The 23,337-nt window shown below is 43.3% G+C and overlaps 2 protein-coding genes across 2 annotated transcripts in view; one reads left to right on the top strand and one right to left on the bottom strand.

Moving 5' to 3' along the window:
• The first annotated feature begins 1,002 nt into the window (after positions 1-1,002).
• pomgnt1 (protein O-linked mannose N-acetylglucosaminyltransferase 1 (beta 1,2-)) lies at positions 1,003-20,310 on the top strand. Its single transcript, XM_032572108.1, has 22 exons — positions 1,003-1,147; positions 1,235-1,416; positions 2,714-2,816; positions 3,045-3,157; positions 3,710-3,775; positions 3,849-3,962; positions 4,035-4,152; positions 5,138-5,236; positions 5,799-5,926; positions 6,177-6,247; positions 6,353-6,428; positions 6,568-6,651; positions 7,100-7,141; positions 7,221-7,279; positions 8,770-8,842; positions 9,152-9,280; positions 9,982-10,107; positions 10,682-10,746; positions 10,825-10,869; positions 10,963-11,098; positions 11,178-11,287; positions 18,889-20,310. The coding sequence occupies exons 2-22, from the start codon at positions 1,297-1,299 to the stop codon at positions 18,968-18,970; spliced, it is 1,959 nt and encodes a 652-aa protein (XP_032427999.1). The 5' UTR covers positions 1,003-1,147; positions 1,235-1,296; the 3' UTR covers positions 18,971-20,310.
• A 438-nt stretch (positions 20,311-20,748) lies between these two features.
• Positions 20,749-23,337, bottom strand: part of tspan1 (tetraspanin 1) — a 9,142-nt gene continuing 6,553 nt past the window's right edge. Inside the window, exons 4-7 of the mRNA XM_032572198.1 lie at positions 22,655-22,753; positions 22,372-22,515; positions 22,137-22,220; positions 20,749-21,170 (exon numbers count right to left, since the gene is read on the bottom strand). Coding sequence (XP_032428089.1) covers positions 21,111-21,170; positions 22,137-22,220; positions 22,372-22,515; positions 22,655-22,753 — 387 coding nt within the window. The 3' untranslated portion in view covers positions 20,749-21,110. The remainder of the gene's footprint in view (positions 21,171-22,136; positions 22,221-22,371; positions 22,516-22,654; positions 22,754-23,337) is intronic.

Genomic DNA, 23,337 nt, shown 5'->3' with positions numbered 1-23,337 from the left:
TCTAGTTTTCCCCGTAAACAGAAACTCGGCAGCACGTTGGTTCCTCCACAGTTTATTCCCACCATAAACAGCCAGAATTATGGGAGAAGGTTCTGATTAGATATGATTTTATGTCTTTATGAGCAGGTCAGGAAAATAAAGATTAAAACATGAGCTTATCTGCTATAAACGATTCCAACTCAGCAGTTACAGTTCATTTAAAGTGATGCTGTTTGTGTTTCTGCATCATTAATAAACTGATTATTAGACAAGATTTCTGATGGCTGAAGACTTTAAGTCTAATCAATACCAGGAGAATTAGAATTAAATGCCTTAATGTGCTATAATTTAAAGTTAAATTTGTCCACTTTCAACTTGAGGGCCAACAGAAATCTGTCACTTTCACTGCAGAGGTTTATATGCCTCGAAAACAGTGTCATGTTTTTGAAATCAAAGTTATGATGGATTAGTTCCCTGCTCAGGAAAAAGTTGATTTATTAAATTTTTTTTAGTTGATATTTAATATTTTCATTTAGTCTTTTATTTCAGTTTTAAAGTTTGGATGTCTCTGAATACTTACTAGAATAAAATTTAGTTTCTGATATTGTTGACAAGGATGTGCTGTAAAGAACATGAAGAGAAGAATGCAGCTCTTACTTGCACTGAATTAGAAAGATTTTAGAATAACACTGAATCTCAAGGCTTTAGGAACAGTGAGCTGTGAAATTATCACATATTGTAGATTATCAACAAATTATCTTGTTTGTACAAATTTATGTTTTGATGTGTGTTGAAAGTTATTTTCCTCCTTGACTGTAATACACTCTTCTAGATTTCTTTTTTTTCTCCATCTTGATTATCAAGGTTTCATTTAATACAAACATACTTGATGTGTATTTACTTGATGGCTTTGATGATGTCATTTGACAAAATATAATGTTTATTGCTTGTTGAATAACTGATGAAGTGCTCAGATAAACTAGACGTAACATCTGCAGCCAGCAGGGGGCAGCAGAGCAGCAGCCCACCGGAAGTAAACAGAGGCTGGAGCGCAGCGCCACAGGTAGCATCAGGTAGCATCATGTAGCTGCGGCTTTCAGCGGGTTCTGCTAAGTCTTTCATCTGACTCGAACATGAAGCGAACAGAACCAACCTCTTGGAGGAATTTGTGAGTTTACCAGCAGCTTTAATCCGAACCGAACCGGCAGCGGTACCCAGGTTAGCTAAACTTTCTCCGTGACCTTCTGTCTCCCAGGTGACCATGTGACTGTGGGCCCTAAGTGGGTCAGTTTGGGGTGCTGTTGTGGTTCTGAGGTGATGGAGACCTGGACCCCGAACCCCCGGGCCAAGCCGTTCATCCCGCGGCAGCAGAGGAGCTGGTACCTGACCTGGAAGTACCGGCTGACCCAGAGGAGGAGCCTCCGGCGGTTCTGTCAGGTCAGCCCGGTTCTGGTTCTGTAGGCAGGATCTCCTTGGGTCACCATGAAGGATGTTTGGATGGATCTACAGAACCACAGCTCTGCTCTCTGTTGCTGGTTTAAAGCCCAGATCCGAGTCCAACCCTCAGGTTCCGAGTTCTGACTCAGGTTCGGTTACCTTTAAAAGAATTGGAGTTCTGGTTCTGTTCAAAATAAATAAAAATCCAAAACCTGCGGGAGAATGATGACAGCCAGAGGTCCAGTTCGAGTACTGCTGTCATCACTGTTATTACTTCAACATTTTTCTGCTCACATAAAAGTAACTAATGATAAAATCTGAGTTAATATGTAGAAATGAATAAAGTTCTGTTTCCTCAGATGTTTTTAAGAATAAAAAATAACTTGATTAGAATCTTCTTGACATGAAATTAGCAAAACAAGCTGAGCGAACAAAATAAAATTAGGACAACAAAGCTGGTGTAGAAACAAGAGGTCTCACTTCAGCATAAATTAAAGGTGTGTGTCGGCTTTACTTTTAGTTAAAACTAATGGAGGCACTCAATTAAATGTTTTTGTGTTTCATGGTCTGTAATTAATCGCATTTAATCAAGAATTATATATAAAATAAGCAACATATCCAATACAATAAACCTTTTTGCTGCTAAATTATTAAATAAAGAGACATATGAGCTCAACAACAAAGATATTTATAGTTTTTATTCTTGTATTCTGATCTTCAGCCAGCAGATTGGAACAAAGTGTTTCATGAATCCCTGATCATGGAGCGTCTTTAGAAATGTGGACGCTGACATTTGCATTACTGCTACATGTTTAGCATTCAGATGCTAGTTTAGGCTTGATTAGCGTCTCTGACATGCTAACTGCTTTTAGCACAACTTGAACACAACAGTAGTCATTTCCAGAATCCAATCAGATTGTTTAAAAGCAAAAATTAAAACCCAATTGGCTGAGAGAAGACGCTTCATCAATGTTATTAGCAAATGTAACTGCTGTGTCAAATTTATGGGCGTACCAGAAACTCACAAATTTAAAGGTTCCGGCTGGAACTTTTATATGTAGTAATAAAAAATTCAAGTAATCTGATTAAAATCTGTAACAAATAAATTGAAATTAAGGTGTTAAAACTCCGGCTCTAGTTTGTCCATGGTTAGCGTGTTCTAGACTTGGCTCTGGTTCTGGACTCGGCTCCGGCCCGGTCCAGATGATCTGGACTCGGCTCCGGCCCGGTCCAGATGATCTGGACTCCGCTCCGGTCCGGTCCGGCTGACGGATGGACCCGTGTGTTTGCTCCCCAGGCCGGCGCCGTGCTGTTCCTCTTCGTCACCGTTGTGGTGAACATCAAGCTGATCCTGGACACGCGGCGAGTCGCTGATGAAGACGCTGCCGATCAGGAATACGGTCAGCAAACGGTTTCTGGTTCATTACTGATGAATCTGCTTTTCCATCATCAGGAATATTTACTACAGATAATTATGAAAGCAGCCAAACTAACCAACAGTAAACAAAGATTTAATCCAACAGATTATCGTTAGATTGGCTCCTCCAGTCGTAATGAAGCAGAGGTTTTGCCCGGTTTGTGCCAACGTTCTCATTTATTCTAATTGTTCTGACTTTGTTTTGTGGAAGACGTTGTTCCCAACATGGAGACTCCTCGCCGGCCGGCCAGCGGCAGGAAGGTTCTGGACATCGAGGTTTACTCCAGCCGCTCCAAGGTCTATGTGGCCGTGGACGGAACCACGGTGAGCGACCTGCCAGAGTTCAGAACCACGGGTCAGTCTGGTTCTGGTTCCGGTTTGGCTCAGAGTTCTAATGGCTCTGCTACACAGAATGATTTATGATTCTGCTGGGTTCTCCTGCTGTAATGGATCCACTGGGTTCTGGTAAAGCAACCAGAACCAACTGAGGCGTGAGGTTCTGGAGATTATAATCTGTCTCAGATGGATTATTGCAGACAGAATGAGAGCAGCTACTGCCCCCTAGTGGCTGAGCTCTGGATCGCTCCTTCAGACTAGCCAGTAGCAATTAGCAAACAGCTGGTGGAACTGCTGAGCTAAAGGAGCTGCTGCTCAGAGCAGCGCTGGTAAAACGTTAAGGGTTAACAGAGGAGCCATGTTGGAACGACTTCCTGGGGGCGGAGCTTCTTTTGAAGAGATGGACATTAAATCAGGAAGTAACGTTTCTTTTAATGTTTGATGTTTATAACTGAAGGGAACATCGTTGCTGCTGTAAAGTGTCTGTATCTGCCTGGATCTCTGGCGCTGCTCTTTAATGGGCTTCCCGACCCGCTGCAGGTTCTGGAGGACGACATGCGGGAGCAGGGCCGAGGCGTTCACGTCATCGTCCTCAACCAGGCCACCGTGAGCGCCGCCGGTCGCCGTCTGCCGCTAAAACCCACCGGCCGGTTCTGATTGGTCCGTTCTCCCGTTCCAGGGTCATGTGATGGCCAAGCGGATCTTCGACACTTACTCCCCCCACGAGGATGAAGCCATGATCCTCTTCCTCAACATGGTGACTCGCGGCCGGATCCTCATCTTCACCGTCAAGGTGGGCGTGTCCGTCGGGGCGGGCTGGATTTCTGTGTGTGGTTCTGCTGACCGGGCCGGTTCTGTCGGACAGGACGAGGGAACGTTCCACCTGAAGGACGCAGCCAAGAACCTGCTGAAGAGCCTGGGCAGCCAGGCGGCGCTGGGCCTGAGCTGGAGGGACATGTGGACCCTGGTGGTGAAGAAAGGAGGTCAGATGGTTCCTCATCTGGTTCTGGTTCTGGTTCTGGAGCCCAATCTGTTAAATATACACCAATATTCAGATTTTTAACCCTTCAAATTCCTTTTTTTTTCTTCTGTGAAAACTGAAATATTTTGGTCAGGGATAATTTTAGGGACAGAAATTTGAAAATATTTTAGTTTGACTTTTATTTATCCAGGATCTCATTTACAGGAGAAATTTGATAAAACAAACAAAATTACAAACAGCAGCAAAACAAGCAAGAAACTCGATTAAATGATCTAATGAAATATGAGCTGAAATGGTCTTAATGTTGATTATTAGGTGCTGTCCTTATGAAATAAATTCAACTTCAAATTGGCAGCAACACTTATTCTTTTTAAAAAGACAATTATCCCTTATACGTGCAGAATTAAATTAAAAAAAGGTCTAAGAAATGTATATACATTTCTCCATACATTTGCGCCTTGGCATGTTGTTGGCGTACTGACAGCCACGCTATCTATCCTCTGATTAAGAACATGGCTGCCCGCACTGACGCGGCTCAGGGATTACGTCACACGCAGCGCAGTGCCCTAGTGCCTGTAAATTTAATGGTCCAATGAAGGAAATTTAAATAAACAGAACATTTCCTCACTTTCTAAAAAAAAACCCGGGACGCCCGGGACAGGACGTGAAATACGGATATGTCCCGGGAAATACGGACGTTTGGTCACCCTACTGTTGTCATCTTCTTTGTGGTTTCTGCCAGTAGAAACATCCGGCTGTTCATCATGAGAGTCATGATGTGAAAAAATTGTTTCCACTGCAGATTTCTGAGATTAACTGATTTTGATACGGCCAAAAAACCCACATCATCCTGGCGCCAAACTTTCTATCAAAACCTGAGAGTTTTTGAAGTCGGTGTTTAGGTCAGGAATGTTTGCTCCGTGTTTCCAGGTCAGGAATGTTTGCTCCGTGTTTCCAGGTCAGGAATGTTTGCTCCGTGTTTCCAGGTCAGGTGTACGGAGAGAAGCACTCCAAGTCTCCGGCTCTATCCACGTGGGGCGACCCGGTTCTGCTGAAGACCGAGGTCCAGCTCACCGCCGCTGAAGGTATCCGAGCCGCAAAACATCCTCATGTTTCTAAAGTAGAGATGCAAAATATCGAAACAGTCCAATAAAACTGGACTGATCTTAACAAATGTTCATTTCTATCTAGTTTCTGTTTTTGTTTCTGAGGGGGTTTTGAGAGGGGGGGGACCTGCAGTGTGTTATGTGACCTTTGGTTGGTCATGTGACCTTTGGTTGGTCATGTGACAGCGATGCAGCATTGCAGGATGTTAAGCGGAAGCAGAGAGGGAATGTCATCACTTGATCGTATCCGTGCATCTCCACTGTAAATTGTCAAAACGTTCCTTCAGATTCAGACGTTTTATTGTCTAAGTTAAACTGATCCTCTCCTTTTATTGGTCGAGTATTTTTTAGTAGCTCAGCTGATGAAATCTGTTAGCTGATAGCTGCTACGCTCACACCGCAGAGAAACGAGACTCAAAAGAAACAAGCTGTGAGAACGCAGCTGAAGTTTGCAGCCAGACTCTGCTGGGTCTGTTCTGAGAGAACCCAGCCGACCTGCAGAAAGCCTCCTGTTGTCTCTGACCTGTCTGTGGTTCTGCAGAGGCCGAGTGCCACTGGGCCGACACAGAGCTCAACCGGAGGAGGAAGCTGTTCTGCAGCAAGGTGGAGGGATACGGCAGCATCTGCAGCTGCAAAGACCCGGCGCCCATCGAGTTCAACCCCGACCCGGTGAGTCACCGCACTGATCACAGAACCAGAACCAGCCTCAGATCGCAGATGTTGGTTTAAATCACGTTCAGTGGCGCAGCACCGCCCCCTGCTGGCTGAAACCTGAACCTGCAGCGTTCTCTAATACTCAGTCTGGTGTTACTTCTCTGTTTCATCTTATAACCTCCAGTTACATCTGATCTGGTTGATCCAGTTAAATGTCATCTGATGGCTTCCAGTTAAACCAGTTACATCTGGTCTCTGCTTGCAGCTTCCCAGTAACAACGTCTTCAATGTCCCAGTGGCCGTCATCGCTGGAAACCGCCCCAACTACCTGTACCGGTGAGACCCGGTTCCAGTCACTGCTGGTTAAAAAAGGGTCTGGTATGAAGAAAATCAGAGCTTTTATTTTGAAGGGTATAGCTGGAGCTTCCTGTCTGCTTGCAGGATGTTGCGCTCGCTGCTCTCGGCTCACGGAGTCAACCCGCAGATGATCACCGTCTTCATCGACGGATACTACGAGGTTCAGACGCTCGGCTCCAGCTTCCCACCTGCATGATGCTGCCACCGCCATGCCAGAGCCTCCCTCTAACGGCTGTGTGTGTGTGTGTGTGTGTGTGTGTGTGTGTGTGTGTGTGTGTGTGTGTGTGTGTCTGCTCCAGGAGCCCATGGACGTGGTGGAGCTGTTCGGGTTGAAGGGCGTCCAGCACACGCCCATCAGCATCAAGAACGCCCGCGTCGCCCAGGTAACTAGAGCGCCCAGTAAGACCAGAGCTCCCAGTTAAATCAGAGCTCCCAGTTAGACCAGAGCTCCCAGTTAAATCAGAGCTCCCAGTTAGACCAGAGCTCCCAGTTAAATCAGAGCTCCCAGTTAGACCAGAGCTCCCAGTTAAATCAGAGCTCCCAGTTAGACCAGAGCTCCCAGTTAAATCAGAGCTCCCAGTTAGACCAGAACTCCCAGTTAAATCAGAGCTCCCAGTTAAATCAGAACTCCCAGTTAGACCAGAGCTCCCAGTTAGACAGGAAATGAAAGTAATAAATATCATATAACATTGAATTGTCTTTTTCAGATCATTTTTGTTTTAAACCCCAAAGTTTGGAAAAGTTTTCAAACTGACCTTGAAAATGCTTGAAAGGTTCTTGAATCTTCCAGTTTGCACGTTGCTGTGACCGGCTGGTTTTCTGTTGTTTCAGCACTACAAAGCGAGTCTGACGGCGACCTTTAACCTTCACCCTGTGAGTCTCCGTATCGACGCGCCATCATGGTTCTGACCGGGTCCGGTCTCATGACAGAACCTTCTCTGTGTTTGGACAGGATGCCGGGTTTGCCGTGGTTCTGGAGGAGGACCTGGACATCTCTGTGGACTTCTTCAGGTTCTGTTCAGCTGAACTTTGATGTAAACCCAACCGAGTTTCCTGTAAATATCAGCTGCATTCTGCTACGTGTCCACTAGGTGGCGGTGGTTGCAGAATCAGGTTTTCAGAAAGACCAGAGTTTGAGAAACTGCAGAGTGGATGGGAGGATGGGCGGGGCTAAGCTTAAATGGGCGGGGCTAAACAGAGATTCACTTTCCACTGTAAACACACAGCCAGATATTATTGCTGGGTGTTCGCTCATCTTGAAAAATGTTTCAAATGTTTTGAACTTATGTATCTAAAATCAAGGCCTTTAAATGTCTTAAATTAATTTAGAAACTCTAAGTTGTTATGTCAGTCCAAGGTCTTGAATTTTGTCCTTGCAGGAGTTTTCTGCTGCGCAGATGTTTAAATTGTGCTCTAACATCTTCATAGCGTTATGTACATGATGTCCGCCATCCTTAAAAAGTCTTAAATTATTCTACTTAAAAATGAGGTCTTAAAATGTCTTAAATTCATTTACCTAAAAAATCATTAATTCATTGGTAAGTTGGCCTTAAATACGTTAATCGCATGTCTTATATCTAATTGTGGCAGAACTATTCAATCTTATATATGTAAGACTTTTCTGTCAGTCCGTCTGACCTGTGTCCCTCCCGTCTGGCCCCTGTCCCTCCCCTCTGACCTCTGTCCCTCCCCTCTGACCTCTGTCCCTCCCATCTGACCCCTGTCCCTCCCGTCTGGCCCCTGTCCCTCCCCGTCTGACCCCTGTCCCTCCCGTCTGGCCCCTGTCCCTCCCGTCTGACCCCTGTCCCTCCCCTCTGACCTCTGTCCCTTCCCTCTGACCTCTGTCCCTCCCCTCTGATCCCTGTCCCTCCCCTCTGACCTCTGTCCCTCCCATCTGACCCCTGTCCCTCCCGTCTGGCCCCTGTCCCTCCCCTCTGATCCCTGTCCCTCCCCTCTGACCTGTGTCCCTCCCATCTGACCCCTGTCCCTCCCATCTGACCCCTGTCCCTCCCGTCTGGCCCCTGTCCCTCCCCGTCTGACCCCTGTCCCTCCCGTCTGACCCCTGTCCCTCCCCTCTGACCTCTGTCCCTCCCATCTGACCCCTGTCCCTCCCATCTGACCCCTGTCCCTCCCGTCTGACCCCTGTCCCTCCCGTCTGGCCCCTGTCCCTCCCGTCTGACCCCTGTCCCTCCCCTCTGACCTCTGTCCCTTCCCTCTGACCTCTGTCCCTCCCCTCTGATCCCTGTCCCTCCCCTCTGACCTCTGTCCCTCCCATCTGACCCCTGTCCCTCCCGTCTGGCCCCTGTCCCTCCCCTCTGATCCCTGTCCCTCCCCTCTGACCTCTGTCCCTCCCATCTGACCCCTGTCCCTCCCATCTGACCCCTGTCCCTCCCGTCTGGCCCCTGTCCCTCCCCGTCTGACCCCTGTCCCTCCCGTCTGGCCCCTGTCCCTCCCCTCTGATCCCTGTCCCTCCCATCTGACCCCTGTCCATTTCCTGACAGCTTCCTGAGTCAGACCATCCACCTGTTGGACCAGGACGACAGCCTGTACTGCATCTCAGCCTGGAACGACCAGGTCAGTCTCGACAGTCCGTGTTCCAGATGTTCAGTTCCAGGCGCTTGCTGTGGGCAGGAAGGATCTCCAGTAGCAGTCAGTCTCACAACAAATCTGAAAAGGCCTCTGACTGGAGTCTGTTGCTTTATAACAACCTCATGACCAGAATGACATGCTAAAGGTTCACGATCCAATATTCCACAGTAAAATGTCCTGGATGACTCCGTTACTGCTGATCCACCTCCTTTGCTTTTGCCGTTCCTCTTTGTATCTTTGTGTGTCATTACCTGGAGTCCAGGTGTGTTAAACTTTTGTTTGGTTTGTGAGCAGGGCTATGAGCACACAGCGGAGGACCCCGCCCTCCTCTACCGGGTGGAGAGCATGCCCGGCCTGGGCTGGGTGCTGAAGAAGAGCATCTACAAGGACGAGCTGGAGCCAAAATGGCCGACCCCTGAAAAGGTCACAAACATTAAGACAGAAAAATTAACTGACAGATGTGAAAATATTCAGTTTTAGGGACGAGTTATACGGACTTAGAGATTTAACACAATATTTTGTTGTAATATTGTGACAATGATAAAAATAATTTTTATAATAATTATTCCTTATTTTTTATGCAACTGTATGACTGACATGGAAATCATAGCACCACAAACATTTCTCTTGATTTCCATTCGTATTGTGTTTCTTAGGACACCAGTCACATATAGAAATGTAATTTTTATCTCTAAGCTTCAAACAGTAACTGCATTTAATCTTTCTTTAAAATGTATTGTTTACTGATGCACCGTTATTGAACAGTGGAGGAAACACTTTAAAAATCATATTCTTGACATTACAGTGGTTTGGGTTATTTTTAAAATCATTTATTAGAATTTATTGTGACAAGGAGGAATAAGATCAAATCTTATTAGAAATTTATCACGGTAAATGATAAACGATGCAATAAATGTCTAGTTAAATCTACAAATCAGAGAAGAGATATTTAAAAACTGAACCTGAATGCAAATGTATTACTAAATCAAATCTGGCAGCTTTCTTAAAGTCTAGAGTAAATTTTATAAAAACAGATTAAATAAGATCTTATAGAGAAATTATGGAAAGGCCATTGTTTAAGCTGGATTTGATAGAAAATGTAGATTTTTCTTCTGGTGCTGCAGCTCTGGGATTGGGACATGTGGATGAGGATGCCGGAGCAGAGGAAAGGCAGAGAGTGCATCATTCCTGACGTGTCACGCTCCTACCACTTCGGCATCATCGGCCTCAACATGAATGGATATTTCCATGTGAGAACCCAAGGATTGCTTTCACAGAAACATCATACACACAAGTTTGTATTTCTACCCATCCTGGGACCTTATGGGTCCTCATAATGCATGTCAAGCATTAAAGGTCCCAGAAGATACATAAACAAGTACACACACATACACACATTAATTTAAGCTAGTTTTAACCCTCTCTGTATAAACAATCAGATGTTTTAATTTAAGTCACAAACATAAATCTGAGTTTTAGATTTTTTAGGAAAGTTTTCCTAACCTGTACTTCCCTCTGACAGAACCGGACTACTGGTCTTCCTGCTACTGTAGCTCATTCCTGTACAACTTCCTGTAGCTCATTGTTAGCTTTGATATTAGCTGCATTGCTAAGTCCTTGTTTGAATGTGTAGCTTTGGATAAAACATAAACATGTTTGACTCAAGGGATGTAGGAGTTTCAAGTTGGGTAAAAATTAACTTTATACAAGTTTTTATCTGACTTTGAACGAAAACTAATAACCTGATTTAACAGCAAACACACCGAAGTTCACACATTTTCAGATGACTTTATGGATCCAGTTTTCTTCTTCTTCTTTTCACAGGAAGTTTATTTCAAGAAGCACAAGTTTAACACAATTCCCAACGTTCAGCTGAGGAACGTGGAGAGGTGCGTTCAGCAGCCGGGAGCTGTTTTCTGGATCTCTGTTGATTCTCTGACCGTTTTTCTTGTTTCTCTGCTTCCTAGTTTGAGGAAAGACGCATACGAGGTGGAGATCCAGAAGCTGCTGAGGTGAGACTCCCTGCAGAACCAAGATCTTGCTCGGGTTGTGACGTCTGTTTAAAGTTTCCCACGGCATTCCGGTTGTGTTTGTCCCTGATCCAGGGAGGCGGAGCTGCTGGATCACTCCAGGAATCCCTGCGATGACTCGTTCGTCCCGGACACGGAGGGCAAGACCTACGTCATGTTCATAAAGATGGAGTCTGAGCTGGACACGTCCACCTGGACCGAGCTGGCCAAGGTACACGCTCTCTGTCATCCAGGTTGGGAGATGGAAGGGTTTCCCCTGGATGACGTGGCGTTTCCGTGTTTTCTATCAGTGCCTCCACGTTTGGGACCTGGATGTTCGAGGATATCACAGAGGACTCTGGCGGCTCTTCAGGAAAAGGAACCACATTCTGGTCATTGCCGTGCCGATCTCTCCGTACTCGTAAGTAATTCTTGGGCCGGGAAGAGAATACCAAACTCTGCGCTTCATATTAATGCCAACATCAGAAGAGAAAAAGCAGTTTGAACTCCTTAAACCTCTATTGTTTGATCACTAAACGAGAATATGAGATTAAAGTTATACCATATGACTTTATTCTATGCTATTTTAGCTTTACTCTCTTTTTTTAATTAACCTCTGTCGTATTTTGTGCACCAAACAACAACAAAAATAAAACAATTCAAGCTGTGACTGATTAAATTATGGTTATTCTCAGAAGTACATCACAGTATCATCGGTGTAAAGATAGAACTGAATAGTAGAGGATTCAGACCTGATCCCAGAACAGATCAGCTGATCATGCTGCTGGTTTACTGCATCCTGTCCTACAAACAAAAGTAGCAGTAGCAGCGCCCCCTAGTTTAATAAAGAGACGACATTTAACCTCACTCTGTTCACAGAAAGGTTTAAATATGAGGAGGAATTAACAGATTTTCCACCTTTTGAAAGCTGCTGTGAAAGAAAACATTTTATAAATTATTAAAAAGTCATGAAATCCAACAATTTGTCATTTTTATTTTAGTTTAAAAGCTAAAATAAAGTCTATGCAGCAGGGGTTTGTGATGGACCGAGTTGAAAACAGGAGTCATCACAGGAAATATTAGAAAAATATGTTTTTTTATTCTTATCATTATTTTAATCCAAAGTATTATATGACAAAAAAGATCTGAGCTCATAAAAGAGATCAAAGAAACAAAACTGAACTCAGGCAAAAATGCAAACAATCTGGCTGCACAAACAAATGACACACAGGGTTTATACACTGGCTGATCAGACCAGTTAACACACAGCAGGGGTAACTAAACAGAATACAGTTACTAACAAATAACAAATGACTAAACTAAACATCCAAAAATGAAAATCAAAAATATTAAACTTTAATTACAGGTATTTATTTAAATGCAAAAACTTATCTAAACAAAGAAAATACAAATTCCTGCCAGCAGGAACTAGTGTTGCTGTCCAAGTCAGCATTTAAGCCCCTGAGCCCTGGATCATCTTCAGTCCGGCAACTCAAAGGCAGGTAAGGACAAACAAACAGAGTTAAGCAAACAGAACTAACTACAAGTTGATATAAATACATATGCTTCATTTCCAGATGTTGTCCAACAGTATTTTTATAAGAGCGTAAAGCTGCCAGGTTAGAAGCTTCAATATCAGAGTGACGTTGATCAGTTGGATGGATAAGAAAGGCCGACATGGGAGACTTCCGGTGTCATGGCGAACAGTGTGGCAGCATAGAAAAGAGGTCCTGCGTCGCTAGATATAAAACCCCCCCTAATCCAAGGTTTAGCGCGTTAAAAGTTACTCTCTCTCAAGAAGAATGAGTGGGGATAAAAACAAGAAGGGACGAGTCCAGTCTCGGAACTCGGAAATGCGACACGAAAGCAAAGCCTGCGGAGCACACGCAGTCGAGGAAGAGTTAAGATGGCGGATGAGGCCTTGCCTGCTACAATTAGCTCACTAAGAAAGGTGGTGAGTGAAGTAATGGCGGAGGGCATGCGGGACCTCAAATCAGAAATGAAGAAGGAGTTAGCGCAAGAGAGAATGAGCTTAAAGGAGGAAATTAAAGTCCTATTGAACGAGCTGACAAACGAAATAAATCAACGTGTTAGCGCCGCTATCAACAAGACTGAGGAGATGGGTAAGCTTCTTGGAGAAATGGAGAAGAGCATGGCAGAGAAAGAGAGTTGGGACATTGGAGTGAGAGACGCTATCATCCAGCTGCTAAATGACCAGAAATTACTTCGGGAGAAGATCACGGATTTGGAAGGACGCTCACGCCGGAATAATTTGCGGGTATATGGCATCCCTGAAAATGCAGAAGGTACCTCAATGCAGAGGTACGTGGAAAACATGCTTAAAACTGAACTCGGGGACAGTTTGGATCTGGGCAGTGAGAAGAATCTGGGGATAGAGAGAGCCCACAGAGCGCTGGGTGCGCAACCTCCAGCGGGGGCTCCACCTCGGTCCACGGTGGTGCGCTTCCTGAAATTTAACGTTAAAGAACAAATTCTCCGCGCGGCGTGGAAGAAGCCTATATATATACAAGAAAAACGCATATTCTTCGACCACGATTATGAAAACATACAACTGAAGAGGAGAGAGTATGCTCCGGTTAAGAAAGCACTCAAAGAAAACGCTATCCGGTTCCAAACCCCGATGGCTAAAATGCGTGTGCACTTTGACTCCGGCATGATCATCTACAGCAGCGCGGAGGAGGCTGCGCTGGACCTGAGAAGACGTGGATTCACGGTGGGACCGGTGTCTGCAAACAGGTCCAAAGTCATCACAGCGGAGGCGATCAACAATCTTCTGTCAACGGATATAGTGGGACCGCGACGCGTTGGGAGCGCGCCTGGCCTGCGAGAGAGCGCACGGGAAAAGCTGAAGGTGTTTCAGCGGCCAGGCGGAGAGGACGTTGCTATGGTTGAATAATCCTCCTTATCCCCACCGAAGAAACAATCGATCATCTTGCAGCGAGAGAAGCAGACCATCTGATTAGTACCAGTGTGTCACGGGGTGGCTGTCTCTGCACAGGAGTATGGTGAGGACTGTGACCCCCCCCTTCATAATTGGAGTAATGAAGAACCGATGCAGGTGACTCTTAAATTAGTTTTTTCAGTTTCCTTCCTTTAAGTAGGCAACTAGACAGGAGCCCCACTTAGTGGCACTTCCCCCTACATTAAGAGGAATAAGGGATCCTCCTATTTGGAAGACCTGTTCATTGTTATGACAAGTTCAGTTTTTATGTATTTCTGTTCTTTGTGTGTTCGCAGGGCTAGGAGTGTTGTCATGCAGGTGGAAAAAAACATATTGGTGTCTAGAGGATATGCAGTGCTATAATATACAGACACTGAATGTGAATGGTATAAAAAATCCCATTAAAAGAAGCAAGATCATTTCAAAGTTTAAACGAGAGCAGGTTGGCATTCATTTCTTACAGGAAACACATTTGTCAAATGAAGAACATGAGAAAATAAAGAAAATGGGTTATAGAAAAACATATTTTGCTTCTCACAGATTGGGGAAAAAAAGAGGGGTAGCCATTCTTATATCAAACAACATCAGATTTAATTTTATTTCAGAACATAAAGATAAAGAAGGCAGATTTGTGTTGTTAAAGGGGAAGTTGGAACAGGAAAAGATCACCCTGTGTAATATATATGCTCCCCCCGGCAGTAGTATAGATTTCTTTAAGGAGGTATTTAGTCTTGTGGCCGCAGAAGCAGACGGCACATGTATATGTGCAGGCGATTTTAATTTACTCCTAAACCCGAAAATGGATACAACTAGCAGAGAGAGAAGAAGGACTCACTTAGAAAAACAATTCAATAAAATCCTTCAGGAATTGGGACTCACAGATATATGGAGATATTTCCATAAACATGACCGTGGATTTACTTTTTACTCTAATAGGCATAACATACATACTAGAATTGATTATTTTTTTATGTTCAATAGGGACCTTCACAGAGTGGAAGATTGTATAATAGGCCAAAGAGACATTTCTGATCACTCTGGGTTAAATATGAAAATTAATTTAACTAGAAATCCTAAAAAAACACTTTATGGAGGCTCAACACGAGTTTATTAAATAGTACTGCATTCAAAACAGAAATGAAAGAGGAGCTTAAAAGTTACTTGGAATTTAATGATAATGGGACAGTTAGCCCTACAATTCTGTGGGATGCGGCTAAAGCATATATTAGGGGGAAAATAATTGCAAAATGTGCTAATTTGAAGAAGATTAGAGAAAAAACTAACGGACTTGCAGGAAAATTTAAAAAGACTGGAGCAACTGCATTCGATTAACAAATGCCCCTCCTTATCAGAACAAATGAGGCCTATTAAGCAGGAGATTCACAAAATTTTAAGTGAGGAAATTGAAAAAAAACTTAAATATATGAGGCAGAGGTACTATGAGGCAGGGCCTAAAGCTGCTAAGGTGCTCTCGTGGATTCTTAGGAAACAACAGGTGGAAAACACAATTTATAAAGTTCAGAACCCAAAACTAACAAAATAACTAATAAACTTGACAAAATTCAGAGATCATTCGAAGGGTATTATGCAGCTCTGTACACACAGCCGGACAAAATGGATAATCAAACAATTCAAAAATTTCTTAACTCCTTGGATCTTCCATCTCTGGGAAAAAACCAGAATGACAAGTTAATGGCAGAAATATCAGCTGAGGAAGTTGACCGTGGGATATCAAATCTTAAGGCCAGCAAATCACCGGGCTGTGATGGGTTCCCCCCTGAGTGGTATAAGGCCATGAAGGAATATGTTCTCCCACTATTAAAGGCTTCCTTCAATTACACCCTGGCAGGGGGCGCTCTCCCGCCATCATGGCGAGAAGCTTTTATATCGGTCATACCAAAGGTGGGGAAAGACAAAACGGATCCTAAAGGGTATAGACCAATTAGTGTTTTAAATATAGACTACAAACTATATGCTGCAATATTAGCTAAGAGATTAAGTACCCTGATGCCTTTCCTGATAGATGAGGGTCAGACGGGCTTCATTGGTAATAGACAAACGCATGACAGTATAAGAAGAGCCGTTCATGTTATTGATCATATAGTTAAAGAAAAATCAAGTGCAGTCCTTCTCAGCTTAGATGCCGAGAAGGCATATGATACTGTAGGGTGGGAGTTTTTGTTTGTAGTAATGAAAAGATTTGGGTTTTGTGATAAATTTATTCAATGTATAAAAAATATGTATACTTCGCCAAAAGCAAGAATTAAAATTAATGGAAGCCTTTCGAATCAAATAACATTACAACGAGGATGTAGGCAGGGCTGCCCATTAAGCCCACTACTCTTTAATCTTTTTATCGAACCACTGGCTCAGGTTATTAGAGAGGAGTCTGGGTTGGAGGGGGTGACAATGGGGAATGTGGAAAACAAAATATGCTTGTATGCGGATGATGTTCTAGTAGTAATTAAAAACCCTGAATCTGGTATTCCATCACTTATGAACATTCTGGAAACATATGGCAGACTCTCAGGTTATAAACTCTCAGGTTATAAACTCTCAGGTTATAAACTCAACGTACAAAAGACTCAAATTTTGACCTTCCATTTTGTCCCATCAAAACAGTTAATCAATAGTTATCAATTCAATTGGCATCAACTACAAATAGAGTATTTGGGTGTTATACTAACAAAAAATTTGGCTCAATTATATGAAATTAATTATAAACGAATAAATAAGAAAATATATGAGGACCTGGACAGGTGGAGCCTGCTTCCCCTTGACTTCGGCAGCAGAATCTGAACAATAAAGATAAATGTTCTTCCAAGACTATTATACATATTTGCAGCACTTCCAGTAGAGGTTCCAGCAAAACAATTTAGGGAGTGGGATAAGCGTTTTTCAAGGTTTATATGGAGCAATAAAAGGCCAAGAGTAAGATACTGGACCCTGCAGCTGCCTGGGGATCAGGGCGGGATGGGCCTGCCTTGCCTGGTGGATTATTACTTGTCTGCCCAGATTAAACCTCTGGTGTACTGGTGTAATCCAGCCTATGAGGCTAAATGGAAAGACATTGAGCTTTCTTTGTTGGACTTTCCCATACAGTCTGTTCTGGGATGCCTGGATGGGCTGCCCCAGGTATACCAACTACAAAATTTATGTTTGAGTGTCTCTTTGAAAAAGTGGGCAGAGGTGGTTAAAAAGTTTAATCTCCACAAACAGATAGGAGTATTGAGTTGGCCTGCGTACCACCCGCGTTTCCTCCCAGCATCGATAGACCACAAATATAGAAGATGGGCAAAACAGGGAATCACTGCATATAATATACAGAATATTATATTCTGTAATATAATAAAAAATGGGGAGTTAGCAAAATTTGAGGATTTGTGCCGGACTTATGAGATGGGCAGAGAAGATTTCTACCGTTATTTGCAGGTCCGAAGTTTCTTTAGGAAGGAAATCAAAACCCCTGACCTGGATGCAGAGCCAGGAATATTACAAAGATTTATGGATTCATATGCTGGCAAAAATACAAAAGGCACCATCGGCAAATGTTACAGAAACTTAACATCTATGAATAAGAACTCAACTAATTATATTAGACAACGATGGGAAAAGGAAGCAGACGTAATAATTTTACCTGAGGCTTGGATGCATATTTGGAGAAACACTCTGTCGACCACAAATTCCTTAACATGGCGCGATTTCGGCTGGAAGAACCTAATCAGATTTTTTATTACAGCGAAGCAGAGGTCGAAGCTGGGTGTTCACAGCTCTGTTGCTGGAGGGAGTGCGGTGTGGTTTCTGCGGGCTGCTTTCATATTTTTTGGGATTGTCCTCTGTTGAAGACTTTCTGGAAGGATGTTAATCGAGTAATCTATGAAATCCTGGGTATAACTTTAGCCTTTTCGTTTTCCGTTATGTACCTCGGAATACTTCCTGAGGGACTCAGTAATGGGGAAGCATACTTGCTGAAGATACTTTTGATTGCGAGCAAGAAAGCGATTACTAAATGTTGGCTCCAACCTAGACCTCCAACTCTGAAGCTTCTTGTGAATATTATAAACCTGATCCACGATATGGAAATGTTGACTTTTACAATACGGCTCAAGAAGGAGAAAGGAGAGAAACTGGGAAAAATTGGATCATTTTATTGCCAAAGTTGTGTAACAGATGATGTCTGTGACTCCACATCACTCGGACAGACACCTGGGAGTTTTCCTTGTTTCTTACCATTTGTGATTTTAAACAGTGAAATATCTGTAACATTGTAACGTCCATCAGTGTGAATACATGCCACCTGCCCTAGCCCTCATGTTCGATTGTATGTAATTGTATGTTTAAAAATTGAATAAAAATAAAGTTTTAAAAAAAAAAAAAGAAAGGCCGACATCATGACGCGTTGCCACACATTACTCTGGTAGTTTTAAGTCAATCCGACAGGAAGGTGACAGGAGTAGCGGAGGAGAGAGGCGGAGCCAACCGTCCTCTGGTATAGAGTCTACAGTCTCTATACTCGGGGCGCTGCGCTAACCACTGCGCCGCAATGCTCCTGTTTTGGTAGCCCTTGCTGAAATTTTCAGTTTCTCCTTGGTAAATTCTGTAAATTTTTTAAGGGTTTTCTCTAGTGGCCTTTATTTGATAGCAAATTGACAGGAAAGTAATGAGAGAAGGGGGAAGACATCAGCAAAGGTCACCAGGCCGGGAATCGAACCTTCGACAGCCGCATTGAGGACTAAGGCCTCCATATGTGGGTTGTGCTCAACCCCCCAATTATTTCCATTTTTATACAATTTGATCTTTCTGACGAACTCCCCTAGTTTATCTTCTTTCATTAAATATCCGTTTTGTCTGACGGCGACTGGTGGAAAAGTAATCGCAGAGTAAAGAATCGACCAGTTGGTGCAACTCCTACTGTGCAGTAGAAACAGTATTTCTGATGATGTTCAGTAAAACAACTGGAGGTTATTAATATTCAGATTGTTTGGTTGGACAGGAAGTGATTTACAGGTCAAAGGTCAGATGGAAGTGGTTGAATCTTGTTTCTGGTTTTTCCTCGGCAGCGTGAAGAAACCGGCCGCCCTCGCCCCCATCCACCTGGAGCCGCCGCCCAAAGAGGAGGGGGCGCCGGTGGAGCAGCTGTAGACCCAAACACCGGCCTGGTCCACCAGAACCGAAACCGGACAGGAAACTCTCCTGGAACTTTGGGTCTCAGAACTGAGTCAGTCTGGAGACGGAACGGTTCCATTAAACCCAGTAAGAACTGGAACCCAGAATGATCCCAGTTATTAATATGAACTCTTCATGTTCTGAACATTTTAACATTTCAGAGAGAGAAAGAAATTGAAATCTATTTTTAGACAATTAGAACCGGCCAGGTTTTCACCAAACCGGTTTAATGTTCAGAATCTGGATCCTGGAGGACGGAGTTTTAACCTCAACCTGCTGCTTACGAGGAATCGACCTCTGACCCGCCGAGTTTGGAGAAACTACTGAACTCTGAACATTTCAGCTTTTTATGTTTTCAACCTTTTATATTTACACTAAAGTTCTGATTGGTGGATTTTTAAATGTTACAACTTTTAAGACTCAAAATTATTCAAACGATGACAGACAAGATTATTGAAACTGGAACCTGGACCGGATCTGGTTCTGCAGAATCTCAAGCAGAACTTCCGATTGGTTCTGCTCTGGGTTCGGCATCAGCTGAGGGACGTTCTTAACAGAACGTTAAAGTTTTTACTCTTTGTTTTGAATCCAGACTGAACTGAAACATACACTGGACTCTACCGCCCTCTGGTGGCCGTTGCAGACCTGACAGATTCTTCGACATGAAGCCCGGTTGGTTCTGGATGCTGAGCTTCAGCTTTTAGGAACAAAATGAAATAAATCCTGCCCATCCTGGAGGCAGCGACGTGTTCAGGTTCAATTAGGTTTTAGCCGTAAAAAAGTCCAGATTTTCGTTCATTTTTTTCCAATGAAATGATGTGAGGAACAGAATCCGACCGGATCCGTTTTCAGGAGAGAAGTTTGTTTAATAAACGTTGGCAGCATTTATTCCAGTTTATATGACAGCTTTAGGACCAGACTAAGAAAGGAAAAAATAATTAATAATGTCCAAATATTACCAGAATAAAATCACAATAATATTAAATTCCTCATATTAATATGATAATAAAGACATAATAATGCTAGAATAAGAGTTAAAATACCATAAAACTTTATGTTCATATTATTTAAGCTTTCAACATTCTTGTACTTTATTGTCATAATTAATATTTTTTAGCCTGGCCCTAATACTCCGTTGTTCGTTCAAACCCAAATTATTCAGGTTTAAATGTGAGTCTTATCTGAACTCCAGGTTTTCTGTTTGACTTTATGGTTTTTTAATTTTAGTTTGCCGTGAAGCATCTCAGTGACTCGTCTTGGGCTGAACGTCTCAGATGTTTTATTTCTCTGACTGAATAAAGATGTTTTTAAAAATTTTTAATGTTTAAATCGTTTTTATGGCTGAATCTTCTGAAGGAGCTCGGATTTCTCTGCGTCGTCCTGATTTCCCTCGGGAACATCCTGGGAAACCAAATGAAGGGATGGGATGTAAATCTGTGGCGTCCTGGTTCCTCTGCAGGTTTGGCGGCTTCCTGTCCTTCACCTTTGACCTTCGCTCAACTGTAAATCAGATTAAAGCCTCGGCAACATGAAGGCGACACGGATCCAAGAGGAGAGTTCAGGTGTAAAATATCTGAATAACCCCACAATGAACCCAGATCAGAGAAATGGATCTGAACCAACATGAGCTGAACAGCCAGTCAGAGGAAGAAGCCACCACTCCTGCAGTTTCTATGATTTTATCCACATCGCTCTGATTAAACTGGTCAATTTAGCTCAAGATGTAAAAGAACAAAATGAGTTAATGAGTTTTTTACTGCTTCAGGTCATTCTTTCACTTATTGCCACCTACTGGTGGGAGACTGTAGTGTTGCTGTTGGTAGACCAGCAAAATGACATGAACCAAAAAAAATTCTGTTTCTCTACAGAAACTCAACTTATAAAACCTGAACTATGGAAAAAATCTGGAATAAAAGGAACCAGAAATATGTTGAGTAAGAAAAGATCCAAATAAAACAGTTAATTCGTTAAATATATTTATAGTTCATAGATATATTTAAAACTTCTCTACTGAATTGAAATCAAGCTAAACCTCAACAGGAAGTGTTAAATATGTTGCAGCAAAGAGGAGGACAGCATCAGGATCTACTGCCTCTGCAGGCTGGGAGGAGCAACTTCAGCTGACTTTCTCATCCAGGTGAGAGAACAGGTACATGGCGACAATCATGGCAGCGATCTGAGGAGCAGGAGAATCAAAAATATGAGCAGAAACCAGATCATTGAAAGATTCACGTGAAACTTTAGTTTCTAAATACGGAACTGAATAAACATTAGAACTAAAAACACATTTCTTCACAAATATTACATTCGTAGGAAGCGGGGCATATCTCCAGTTTTCTCTATGTTCTGGTTCTGTCACAGGTCATTGGCCTCTCCAACGAACCAAGCAGAGCACTTCCTGTCTGACGACCCAGTTAAAACCAGAGTCACGCCTGATTGGTTGTTCATGTAAGTTTTGGACTTTTCCTCATTTGTTCACTTGTTGTATAATTACCACTTGCTCAATACAGCCTAAGAAAATCAAAAGCATGAGGAGAGAAAACGGAGCTGCTGTGACTTCAAAATAAGAGCACGAATATAGACGTCTAAATACTTAAAGAATTTTAAAGAACTAATAACCAAATTTACAGCCAAGTCAAACTTGATTCCAAAGGAGGTTTACAAAACAACAAAGTGAATTAGTGCTACAGAATTTATCCAGAAAAATAAATTTAGGGGAAGCTAAGTGTGCTAAATTTCAATGTTAGCTAAAGCGCTACACCAACACAGTATTAAATGGAAGCTAAAGCTAACCACCATGTCAACGTGATGTTTAGTGGAATATGACAAATGTCAAAATTTATTTGACTGAAAGTTTACAAAACTGCCAGTAAACCAGCGTTTAGGATTTATTCCGAAAATTAAATTTAGTCGAAGCTAAGTGAGCTAAACATGTTCAAAGTTAGCAAAAAATTAGCTCCACTGTTAGCCAACTAGCAGACTTGTGCCCACCTGTGGTGCTGGTCAAGCTCACCAAACCAATCAGCTCTCAGCAGGTCGTACCAGTGGCCATTTTCCACTTTGACCAAACTGAGCCGAAGCCACATCGGCTCAGTTTTTGAGGTTTTTATGACCCATGGTTCGGGTGGTTATGTATTTTTACCTCTAGGAGTCCCACTCCTGCTGCCACGCCTCCCACAGCGCAGGTGTGTTTTCTCAGGGTCTTCAGGATGGGATCAAAGCAGCCCTGAAGGAGGAACATCAGATCATCCTTGTGTACAGGGAGATATTACAAACTAAAACACCATTATGTTTCCAATATTTAATAACCTGCAATGATAAAGAAAAAAGACAATAATTAGCATCATTCAGTCAGTGAGTCTGTAGAGAGGTTTTACCTGGACAGGTGAGCGTGCCGCCTCCGCTGGGCTGCAGGGGGCGATGTTGGTGGAGCAGCAGCTGGGTGGGAGGCCGGTCCCGTTCTGCTCCTCCACCTTTGACCCCAGGAAGTCGGTGTAGTTGGAGAAACCGCAGCACTTCAACTGGTGGGAAACACGCAGAAACACTGATTACTGATCAACGCTTTAATCTGAGGCTGATTCAGTTATTTTACTGCAGGAAGGTCAGTCTGAAGGTCACTGTGAAGGTCAGTCAGGAGGTTTATTACCCGTTGTCTCTCACCTCTACCATGGTGTTGTTCCAGATCCCAGTGACAGTCGGATCGCTGCCGTAATCGTTCTGCAGCGCAGGAACCGCCCACGCCTTGAGGATGCCTTGAGCCTGGAAAACACAAAGTTTAACAAGAAACATTAAATTCGTTAGATCTGCAGTAAGAGCTGCGTCCAATGAAACCGCAGATTAGACTTAGACTGACTTTATTGTCATTTTGCATGCACAGGGTGTATACAGAACGAAATTTCGTTGCATACGGCTCAGGACAATGTTTTGAGGTTCCAATGTTGTGAGGTTACTCCAGAATAAAATAAAATACAGTATAAAATATGAATATAAATATAAATATAAAATATAAAGTGCAGGACTGACAGTAAAATATAAGTTATTTAGCTCTGTACATGTGCAAGGTATGAAGTGGAGACCAGTTTTTGAGTGCAGTCCAGTTAAGAGTTCAGCAGTCTGATGGCAAGTGGGAAAAAGCTGTTTCGGAACCTGGTGGACCTGCACCGGATGCTGCAGAACCTCTTTCCAGAGGGCAGCAGGGAGAACAGTCCATGGTGGGGGTGTGAGGGGTCACTGACGATGTTTCGGCCTCGGGACACGCAGCGCTGGGATGAAATGTCCTGAATGGAGGGAAGGGGGGCCCCGATGATCCTCTCTGCTCTCCGCACCACTCTCCTCACGTTCTT

Source organism: Xiphophorus hellerii, chromosome 9 (genome assembly GCF_003331165.1).
Source record: "Xiphophorus hellerii strain 12219 chromosome 9, Xiphophorus_hellerii-4.1, whole genome shotgun sequence".
Classification (NCBI taxonomy): Eukaryota; Metazoa; Chordata; class Actinopteri; order Cyprinodontiformes; family Poeciliidae; genus Xiphophorus; species Xiphophorus hellerii.
This window is presented reverse-complemented; position numbering and strand designations above follow the sequence as displayed.

Bases quoted from the DNA above. Each gene is read 5' to 3' on its own strand.
- pomgnt1 (XM_032572108.1), top strand. From the start codon at position 1,297: ATGGAGACCTGGACCCCGAACCCCCGGGCCAAGCCGTTCATCCCGCGG. The intron at 3,158-3,709 runs GTGAGCGACCTG...GACCCGCTGCAG, and splicing joins TGGCCGTGGACGGAACCACG to GTTCTGGAGGACGACATGCG. The intron at 11,099-11,177 runs GTACACGCTCTC...GTTTTCTATCAG, and splicing joins CCTGGACCGAGCTGGCCAAG to TGCCTCCACGTTTGGGACCT.